The sequence below is a fragment of the Schistocerca gregaria genome, chromosome 1, assembly GCF_023897955.1.
Source record: "Schistocerca gregaria isolate iqSchGreg1 chromosome 1, iqSchGreg1.2, whole genome shotgun sequence".
NCBI classification, from domain to species: domain Eukaryota; kingdom Metazoa; phylum Arthropoda; class Insecta; order Orthoptera; family Acrididae; genus Schistocerca; species Schistocerca gregaria.
The window spans coordinates 155,216,653-155,228,013 of record NC_064920.1 but is presented as its reverse complement, the minus strand read 5'-3'; the positions used below and the strand labels follow the sequence as shown (position 1 = coordinate 155,228,013).

General features: G+C 46.9%; 1 protein-coding gene across 1 annotated transcript; it reads right to left on the bottom strand.

The window, feature by feature from the left end:
* Nucleotides 1-3,819: 3,819 nt before the first annotated feature.
* On the bottom strand, nt 3,820-11,013 carry LOC126335260 (cuticle protein 21.3-like). Its single transcript, XM_049998307.1, has 2 exons — nt 10,954-11,013; nt 3,820-4,773 (listed from the first exon to the last, which is right to left on the bottom strand). Exons 1-2 carry the CDS (start codon nt 10,963-10,965, stop codon nt 4,027-4,029), a joined length of 759 nt encoding a protein of 252 aa, XP_049854264.1. The 5' UTR covers nt 10,966-11,013; the 3' UTR covers nt 3,820-4,026.
* Nucleotides 11,014-11,361: the final 348 nt, after the last annotated feature.

The following is an 11,361-nucleotide window of genomic DNA, read 5'->3' as shown; positions in this document are numbered from 1 at the left end:
CACCACCACTAGAACGGCGATGTAGGATTCCTTTATCTCCTGCCCTACACTCTCTCCACCAATATGGGACCACTTTCACTCACCTTGTTTAACAACGTAAATACCCAATCTCTAGAAGTAAAAGGAAACGTTCTGACTGCCTGAGCTACCATCGCCCAAGGCAAACCGCTCAGGACAGACACTTGGACTTTGCAGACGATGTAGCTCTTATACACAACTGGCCATTAAAATTGCAGATGATATACTGGTACTCATAGCACAAATATATTATACTAGAACTAACATGTGATTACATTTTCACGCAATTTGGGTGCATAGATCCTGTGAAATCGGTACCCAGAACAACCACCTGTGGGCGTAATAACGGCCTTCATACGCCGGGGCGTACAGGTACAGCTGCCCATGCGGCTTCAACACTATACCACAGTTCATCAAGAGTTGTGACTGGCGTTTGTGACGAGCCAGTTGCTCGACCACCATTGACCAGACGTTTTCAATTGGTGAGAATTTGCTAGCCAGAGCAGCAGTCGAACATTTTCTGTATCCAGAAAGGCCCGTACAGGACCTGCAACATGCGGTCGTGCACTATCCTGCTGAAATGTGGGGTTTCACAGGGATTGAATGAAGGGTAGAGCCACGGGTCGTAACATATCTGAAATGCAACATCCACTGTTCAAAGTGCCGTCAATGGGTACAAGAAGAGACCGAGACGTGTAATCAATGGCACCCCATACCATCACGCCGGGTTATACGTCAGTATGGCGATGACGAATACACGCTTCCAATGTGCGTTCACCGCGATGTCGCCAAACACGGATGCGACCATCATGATGCTGTAAAGAGAACCTGGATTCATCCGAAATATGACGTTTTGCCATTCGTGCAGACAGGTTCGTCGTTGAGTACACCATCGCAGGCGCTCCTGTCTGTGATGCAGCGTCAAGGGTAACCGCAGCCGTGGTCTCCGAGCTGATAGTCCATGCTGCTGCAAACGTCGTCGAACCGTTCGTGCAGATGGTTTTTGTCTTGCAAAGGTCCCCATCTATTGACTCGGGGATCGAGACGTCGCTGCAAGATCCGTTACAGCCATGCGGATAAGATGCCTGTCATCTCGACTGCTAGTGATGCGAGGCCGTTGGGATCCAGCAAGGCGTTCCGTATTACCCTCCTGAATCGACCGATTCCATATTCTGCTAACTGTCATTAGATCTCGACCAATGCGAGCAGCAATGTTGCAGTACGAGAAACTGCAATCGTGATAGATTACAATCCTACCTTTACCAAAGTCGGAAATGTGATGGTACGCATTTCTCCTCCTCACACGAGGCATCACAACAACATTTCACCAGGCAACGCCGGTCAACTGCTGTTTGTGTACGAGAAATCGGTTGGAAACTTTCCTTATGGCAGCACGTTGTAGTTGTCGCCACCGGCGACAACCTTGTGTGAATGCTCTAAAAAGCTAATCATTTGCATATCGCAGCATCTTCTTCCTGTGGGTTAAATTTCGCGTCTGTAGCACGTCTTATTCGTGGTTTAGCAATTTTAATGGCCAGTAGTGTGCTATATGCATCGTTTAGTATGCGAATTTTTTAGAAATTGCATCCCTAAGGGGGTAAAATAGGCAATGAAATGCTTTTTGAAAAGATGTCGCTGTTAAGGCAGCTTTGAAGCTAGAATTTCGAAAATGGTGTTTGACTTCCAGGTTACAAATTAAAAAAAATTTTTTTTCTGTGTTTTTGACAATTCAGCAACTATGGATGTGCAATGGGACATGAAGGGTTTTATGTAAATAATTATGAGCCATGCTCCGGTTCGCGTTTGTGCCGTTGACAGGTTGGCGTCGCGTATTCGGATTGTGACCTTTCGTTTGCTTAGTCCGTTCACTGGCGCCACTACGTTTGCTCGGTTTGGCTGTCCGTGAGTGGCAGCAGCGACGTTCATCGATAGCGAGTACTGTGGTATTATCTTTCGAATGACCTCTAGTATTTTCGGGTAGTCGTGTGCCGGGAGTTCAGTGGGGGAAGGAGCAGCAGTGAGGTCCGACAGCACCAGAACTCGCCGAGGTAGCTGGCGATATGTGCACTGCCTGATGGAAGGATGTGGTCGCGAGAGTGCACCACCACGTCGAGATCCGGATTCAGTGAGTTTAAGTTGAATGGATCGTTATATTCGAGTAGTGCAACTTTCACTTGTGTGTGTGGCCATCCGTCGAAAAGACCTCACGCCATCAAGCTGCCTGTTGGCGGTTTACGCTCCGACGTTTCCGTTCCTGACTTGATTGGCAACGACCGATGGTTGGTCGTTCGGTCGGTCATCTCAGTGGACGACGTGTATCTGGTCTTTCGACCGTTTCTACGTTCTTAACGTTCCGCTCTACGTGCAATTCGGCTTGCTGGTTTATAGTGACTGTTTGTCATGATTTGAGTTGTTTGTGGAATTCTCTTTTGCGGTTCCATGTGCATCTAGTCACACATTGAATAGGCAGTTTGGTCTGAGCCGTGTCTGCGTCCTAGAATTTGGTGGAGCCAACTTGTGTAATTAAATGCTTGTCATTTGACTATGTTAACTATTAACCTATAGTGGTAGTAGTTTTCGGATCTTAGGTGGATTTTGCGAGTGCGCTGGTCAGCGTTTAAGCTGTACCTAGTTTGAGTTGCCATCCTGTTAAGTGAGCGTAACTCTTGGCTGCCTGTCTTACCACTTACGCAGCTTTAGGGACTTTCTCAGGTCGATCCTTAGAGCACTGGATACCTTCGTTCTTTATTTGATCTGATTGTGTCAATTGTTTAAAAATAATATTTTGTTTAAATTATTCCTGTTGCTTGTGGCCTTCATGCGACAAATAATTTTGAATCCTTTCTTAATAAGGCCTTCAGCCGTCAGTGTAGCTTGTGTTACACTCACTTCTTTTTAAAAAAAATTATTTCCTTAAATAAAGTGTATGTGTTTACTGTGCAACCAGAGGTAACTGATTAGCCCCTGTCCACACCTTTTCCTGCTTTCCCTAACTACTACATTTCAGTTGCATTATAAAAGTATTTTTAAAGATAAATCTATGAAAATTTATATTTGGCTTCTCAGGTAGAAACAAAAACTACGTGCTTGAGTGTCTTTGGAAATTAAACCCCTGAGGGAATGAAATAGGGATGAAACTTGTCTATGCAAATTAAAACATTTTATACTTAAATCCATGAAAAATTCTATTTGAGTTCTCTATTATAAACGAAGAAGTACGTGTTGAGGATGGAAATTTCAGTAGAAATACCACTACAACACAAGAGACAGGGATATCAATAGACGCAGAGTTCAGCTCTCAGAATCGCTATTTGCTCAAAAGTACATTCGGAAAGAGACATGCTACGACGGCCTTAATTAGAATGGAAAGTTTAGAAGGTGTTGCAGTTTGTGAATTGAATGAAAGAAAGTTATTTAACTATCACCGGGACAAATCGGCGTTGTCACAATTGCATAGCAAAAGAAATAGTCTTTGCTATATTAATTTTTCAATAGCCTAATATATGTTTACAAAATTAATTTTGTCGTAATTACTACGCAAACGTGAGCGAAGCAGTGGGCACCAAGCCACTACTTAATAGAGGTTATGGAAGTATATATTATGGCTTAAAATGGATGATCTTATTTCAGGTGACTTGGAATTTGTCTTATTAACATTAGTTTCAGGATATTTGCTCTTTACATGTCCAAAATTGAGACCTATTATTTTTTATTAATTGAAATTTTTATATATTAATTTAAAATTACTAATTGAAAGTGAGATTGTGAGAGGTGAAAATACAAAATAAATAAATAAACAAATTATTATGGCGAGAAAAGTTTTTGTTTATTCGATGTATAAATTACAGTATGGTCCAGAAGTTTGTTTCACGGCACTTTCGCAAAAGGAAAGCATGATAGATAGAATATTCGCCAGTGACGAAGTTTTCGCCCACCGGCGAAAAGGTGTACGGTTGTACGTCAGAAGAGGGGTAGGAAGGGTGAAGAAGAGGATGGAGGACAGGAAATTTAGAAGTGGTAGGCTGTGCCCAGGCCGGCGAAGGTAACGTGACCGGGGGCAGCGGCGAGGACGGCGGGGGCAGCGGCGTAGGCGGGGGCGGCGTAGGCGCGGGCTCCGTAGGCCAGAGCGGGGGCGGCGTAGGCGGCGCGGTAGGCACCACCGTAGGCCAGAGCGGGGGCGGCGACAGCGGCACGGTAGGCACCGCCGTAGGCGAGGCCGCGGCCGTAGGCGAGGGCGGGGGCGGCGTAGGCGCGGGCGCCGTAGGCGAGAGCGGGGGCGGCGTAGGCACGAGCGCCGTAGGCCAGGGCGGGGGCGGCGGCGATGGCGGGGGCAGCGGCGATGGCGGGGGCGGCGGCGATGGCGGGGGCGGCGTAGGCGCGGGCGCCGTAGGCCAGGGCGGGGGCGGCGGCGATGGCGGGGGCGGCGCGGACTACTCCGTAGGCACCGGCACCGTGCAGGGAGGCGCCGTAGGAGGCACCGGCAGCGCCGTAGGCCAGACCGGCGGGGGCGGGCAGGGCGCCGTAGCCCAGCGAGCCGAAGTCGTTGCTGACGCGGGAGTTGCTGATGCGCACGCTGGAGGTGGGGCTGTCCACGGCCTTGGAGAACTGGGTGATGGTGTTGAGGCCGCCCAGGCCCTTGGAGGTGCTCTCGAGGGTCGCTCCGACGGCGCCGAAGTCGGCGGTGTTGGTGTAGGTGGAGTAGGCGGCTGGGCCACCGGCGTGGACCACGGCCAGCAGAGCTGCCAGGAGAGCGACCTGCGGGAACAGGTGGCTCGTCAGATTTCATCGCGAGTGGTCTCTCATGTCCAGTTCCTAATTCTCGGGAAGCTAGGCATCTGACGGAAGGAAGGCTTTCACGACCGGATGTTTCAGCTGCTGAGAATTTTTCCGGGTTGTATGGCCGTGGTCCATGAAACTCTTCAATCCCTCACGTTTCATCCAAGGTTACGTTGGACATCTTCAAAGGTGCTGCTGGTTATGCTCAGTCTTGCCGACAGTCGGCAGGAGCACCTCCGAAGATGTCCAGCGTAGCCTAGCACGAAACGTCAGGGACTGACGAGTTCCATGTACCAAGACCATAAAACCTGGAAAAATTCTCAGTATCTGCCGGAAGGATTCATAGACGGAGAGTTTTGGGGTTAGACGGACCCAGAAAGTGTTCAGTCGCCAAGTCAGTGATGAAAATGTAATGCAATTTTGTATGGATAGGGCCTCCCGTCGGGTAAACTGGTCGTTTGGTACAAATCTTCTTAGGTGACGCCACTTCGCCGACTTGCGCGCCTATGAGGACGATATTATGATGAAGGCAACACTGGCCCCCTTTGTGCATGATAGGCTGTACAACAGGCTGTAGATACCGGCTTCCAGGTTGATGCCATATTTCTCGACATTCGACAGGCGTTCGACTCAGTACCGCACTGTCGCTTGCTCGAAAAAGTGCGCGCTTACTTTATATGCGGTCGGATAGAAAGTTTTCTAAGAGACAGAGAGCAGTATGTCGTCCTGAACGGGGTGACGTCGACAGAAACAAGCGTAACTTCAGGTGTGACCGAGGACGGCTCAATAGGTTCACTGCTTTCCACGATTTACATAAAAGATCTGGTTGATGGTATTGAGAGTGGCATTAGACGGTTCGCCGATGATGCTGTAGTCTACAGCAAAGTACTACCACACGAAAGTTGCGAACAAATCAGTGAGGATTTGCAGAAAATAAATGAGTGGTGTAATTACTGGAAGTTATCTGTCAATCTTAATAAGTGTAGCCTGCTGCGTATAACAAGGCGAAAATCCCTATTAATGTACGAGTACTGGAGGACTGGCCAGTACCGAAAGCAAAGGAATTTAAGAAAACTGTTGCCTCTCTCTTTTCATTGGCTTTTTACTAGTTTGGTTCAAAAGTAAAGCTTGCTATGTCCGTGGTTCAGTTGGCATCATTTTGATGTGGGCATTCCATTGTTTTTATTAGCATCTAATCCCCTCTGTCGGTGTTCTTTTTACGTCAAGTTGTCTTATACCTTCAATCTGCACTCTCTCGCTTAGCGTTAGTCCAAAAGAGACGTCAGAAACTTCATCTCAACTTCTGTATTTCTTCGTTCATGTCCATTTCTTAGGATCCAGTTTTCACTACAGTTTTCGTACATTACAGAAGCTCAACTACCACTTTGTAGAGAAACTAATGAATTTTTAAATTATTTTTCTGTCGTAGCATATATACTAAAGCTTCGTTGCCATTTGTTATTGTGGAACGAGCAAGCTTGAAATAATGGATGGTGCAGAAAAATGTAGCTATCTGAGGGAAGGGGCCCCACAGGAGAGAGTCTCAAGTTGTAAGCTAAATTCTTTCTGATAGTTCGGACAATGGAGTACATGCTGCCGTAATGTTGCTAAGACAGTAGGGCAGGCAGCTTTCAGGAGCTTAAGAAGAAAAAAAATGTATAGAACGTGGGCTCCAAAATGCATACCTTACGCGGTGTGACTACTTGGTCATGTCGATATTGTGAAACAAATATCTGCTATTGCAAGATATTTGGTTTACATATTTTAGGAGGAGGTGGTATGGTTCAAATGGCTATGAGCACAATGGGACTTAACATCTGTGGTCATCAGTCCCCTAGAACTTAGAACTACTTAAACCTAACTAACCTAAGGACATCACACACATCCATGCCCGAGGCAGGATTCGAACCCGCGACCGTAGCAGTCGCGCGGTTTCGGACTGAGCGCCTAGAACCGCTCGGCTACCGCGGCCGGCGAGGTAGTATGGACCAAAACAAAAGAAGTCTTGTAAATATGGTCTCTTACACGAATGCGTATCACTGATTCGCCTTGTTGGGCAACTAATGCACCACATTCAGTGCTGACCACAATTACGTGCGACCTTCTGCAGGAATCTCAAAGGAGAGAGCGTGGAGGACATGGACAGGCATAGCGGATAGGTGGCGCTAGGTGCAAATGTGGGTCTGCCGAGACGCGTGCCAAGGCAGTGCGCGTAATTGCGACAAACACTGTGTACGAGTGGCGCAGTGCTTTACGCAACTGCCTCGTAAGCAGGCGCTCCCGAGTTCCAATCCCGGTCGGTCACACATTTTCACTCGTCGCCGCTGATGCCACTCCAAGTATTCATGCACCTGATATCAATATTCTCTTCCCTTCCCTTTCTCCCTCCTCCTCCTTCAATTTACCAAATATGGTCTCGAAAATGAACACCTTGACAGTTTTGCGCATCTGGTGACTAGAAGAGGTGTGTCGCAAAGTATCAACAAGCGCTCAGAGTCCTTAAGGTACGGATTTTAGAGCCCTTGTTTCGGTCCACGCTGCCACCTCTGAAAGTTGCCTACACTACAGCCTTAGCATCAACAGTATTCCACTGTCAGAGATTTTCACTTATAACTTTCTGCACTAGGATCCCTTACCTCTAACATACATTTACTCTTCTCCATCGTCAATGGAAGTTTGTAATACTACCGCTGAATTGTCCCGTGCGGCGTTAGCGTAATAGGCACACCTACCACTCTTATTCTGAAGCATGGGCGTACTCATATCCCAAGTGTAGTTTGCCCTTGGTACAGACGTGCAGCTAAGCTAACCCGTTCGTGTGGCGTAACACGCAGCGCCCTAGCTTGCAGGACAGGTAGTTGAGACAGATCTGGACTGAAATCGCGTGGCGGATTTACGATCGTGGCTGGTACACCGACCTCCACAAGTGCGGTTTTTTTAGGCGGGCTATAACGTTCTCTTAGGAATATGCTGTGCTGGCCCCCGTTCTCGCCTCGGAAATTACGCCACAGAAGCAGTAAAAACTAGATCACACGGAACAAAGCTTACACAATCCATAGCTAGATAGCGCACATGACTTCCCTCCATTATGTGACTAACAACTGCGGTGGCAGGAAGGACGTCTATAAATCTGTCAAATCTCGAGTGGATACTAGGCGGGTTGTCGCTGAGAAGAAGAATAACAACAGGCCCGTTCTTTGCGTGAGATTCCTGTATCCAGTTCCCTGTGCCTTAACAGCTGTCAGAAAACAGTTCTGGGAAGAAGGACGGCTAAGAATTGAGGATCTCGTCGACGTCCAGGTCACCAGAGAAGGAGCATAACTTCTGACAAAACAGGTGCAGTGAAAAACAGCAGCCGTGTCCTTTTCAAAGAAACTATTCCGGTACTTGCCTTAATAGAGTAAGAGAAAACATGGCAAATTTAATAGTTATCCATATGCGCTGTGATTGTACACTACATATTTCTCTGACATCTTCGCAAATCCCATATTCGACTTTGTTATATTTATCTGAAAATGGACCTGGGCCCGAAACTAGTCATCGAATAAAAAATAAAATATTTGCAACTATGACTGGATTTTCGTTGTATTGATTAACAGAAGTTGCAGACCCAAGTTACTCCAGCCTGCTAGAAATTCGTAAATGGAACATTTAAATGTGGATCATCGGCTTTCAACCGCTTCTGCCGTATGCACAAATAGTGTCTCTGTAACTGCACCACATACCTTTGTACAGTAAAGTTCTTTTCAATAGTTACTCAATTCTGACTTCAACTCCATTAAGCTTTTGTACCACACTGCAAGTTTTTCCATTGACCGAATGTAGTTGCAGAGCTTCTTATTACTCATTAGAACCAAAGAAACACATGATTCGCAGCCTGACAAGAATTGTGATTTATGTTCCATCATTCACCGTGTACGCCTCAGACATCGGAACGAACAATCCTCTAAAAGCATGCACCATCTCTAGTTAAGCCTGTGAGCAAGTCGTAAATCGTAACATGTTCGACGACTGGACGGAAGAATCCTCTGACTATTTTTTTGTTGGTATTATCAATATATATATATATATATATATATATATATATATATATATATTCTAAACTGCACTGCCGGTTTCCTATAGCGCTTCAAACAGACTGGTTAATATGCATTAGAATGCATAATCGAGAGGAAAACGTATCTCTGTTGAACCAACGCACCTCATGTTATTTCATATTCTAGTAGATCAATCTTTTTTGATGCAGGCTTGCAAACTATCCAGGTTGTATGTGAAGCCTACATTGCTCATTAGTAAAAGCCACAGTTTGGTTCTTCCCACTTTGAACGACTGCTGTGGAAAACATCTAACGAAGGAGTTAATTGCCCAACTTGTTAAAGACATTTTTCATATCAATCAGTTGGGAAGCTCAACAGTGTTCAATTTTGTTTTCTTTATATGTATAAATCATGAATCCATTCCTGACTAATTGAGTGACACCGCTAGGGATTTCTATAGAGAAATTTGCTACTGTTTTCTCAGCGGCAACAGCTATTTGAGTGGTACCACACATGGGATAGCGTATTAACACTATTAGTAACTGCTGAAGAACTGCATTGTGTAGTTCCTCTATTATCGCTTTCAGTCAACGGGACCAGTCGAATAAAAAGAGTTAATCCTAATGTCAAGCGGATAATCACAAATACGATGTTTCGTCACTGCAATTGAACAAATATGCTGGTTCAAATGGCTCTGGCACTATGGGACTTAATATCTATGGTCATCAGTCCCCTAGAACTTAGAACTACTTAAACCTATCTAAGCTAAGGACAGCACACAACACCCAGCCATCACGAGGCAGAGACAATCCCTGAACCCGCCGGGAATCGAACCCGGGAACCCGTGAGTGGGAAGCGAGAACGCTACCGCACGACCACGAGATGCGGGCAAATATGCTTGATATCTGTGTCTACCTCATAAGCACTATAGCCCTACATTTTTTTTTTATGATCAGCCTGCAGAAAAAGACTACACAATGGATAACTCGTTTTCCACACTGTTAGATACTCTGAGAGCGAATAGTCTACTTCGCATCAATGAATTCGGAAAGTTTCAGAATACTCCGTTCTCCCTTTGCTTGCTTTAGTTACGAAGCCTTTCCATGACAACCCAACAGAAAGATGCCGTGCTCATTTCTACATAGGGAGTTGACGTCGGTGACAGGAAACGTTGACGAGTCACCTTCTAAGGAAATGCGCGTAGAACGGTAGTGTGTAAATCTTATTGGTCCTTACAAATGGTTCAAATAGCTCTGACCACTATGAGACTTTACATCTGAGTTCATCAGTCAGAACCACTTAAACCTAACTAACCTAAGGACATCACACACATCCATGCCCGAGGCAGGATTCGAACCTGTGACCGTAGCAGCAGCGCGGTTGCGGACTGAAGCGCCCAGAACCGCTCGGTCACAGCGGGGGGCTTGGTCCTTTCAGCCAAAGCAATGTATGGGATTTGAACCGTGAATCCCATGTCACCATACAGAGGGAGATGGCGCACTGGAGAAAGACAATCGTATTCGCTAGTACGGTGGTTGAAAACCAAGTCGAGACATCATAATTTACGTTTCCCGCGATGTCCCCAAATAGCTGATGGTGAACGCCTGGATGGTGCATTTGAAACGGTGTGTCCGATTTCTTTTCCCAGCCTTATCATTCCGAGCTCCGTCTCAGATGATCACGTCGTCGACTAAGCATTAAACCCTAACCACCATAGCCTCGTCGTCAAGAGCGTTTACAAAAGAGGGAAAAATCTCTGTTCTTTTGATATGACCAACTCAATGGAAACGTGCAACGGCCATTTAGCCACCAATTCACTTTCTATCTGTAGTTGATACGTCTAAAAGAACTCGGCATTAATGAGTAAGACCTAGGGTACTCTAGGCGTGTGACGCCTACATCGTTGACAGCTAGAAGGAATACAGCCTGATGAAAAACTAATTTTTCAAGGCTCTTTGGAACCAGCGCTCTCTGTTTAGCGCCTAGTGTTTGGAATGACCAGGTAGTCGATATTAGAACCCATAGGAAAACGACGAATGTCCTAGCGTAGTCGAGCAGAGAATCGTGTGGCTGCAAACAGTTGACTATACGAGCTGTAGCACAGTGGTGGTCACGTACGTACCTTGAAAGCCATGTTGTTGTTGTTGGTTGTGGTTGTCTTGGAACTGAACGGACCAGAGTGCTGACCGGGAGGGCTCTGCGCCGTTTTATACTGCGGGCCCGGCGGTGGGCGTGGCTTGGAGGGGCGGCGGCCAGTGCCGTACCCTTTCACCGCGGCCTGCGAAACGCGGCGGCCACCACCCGGGCCATGGGCGGGGTGCACCCACACCTCCACACCTCCAGCTGTGGCCGCGTCCCTGGCTGGCCCGGTCCCCCTAGGACGGAGCGCCCCGGCCAAGGTCGCTGACTGCATCTGTAGGTCAGGCGCGAGCCGCACCCGAGAGCGTCGTTTCTTCCGAAATCTGATCACCCCATTTCATTATTTCCGATACCCGCAGAAATTATCGCGAGCGAAACTCTGAAGCAGCCA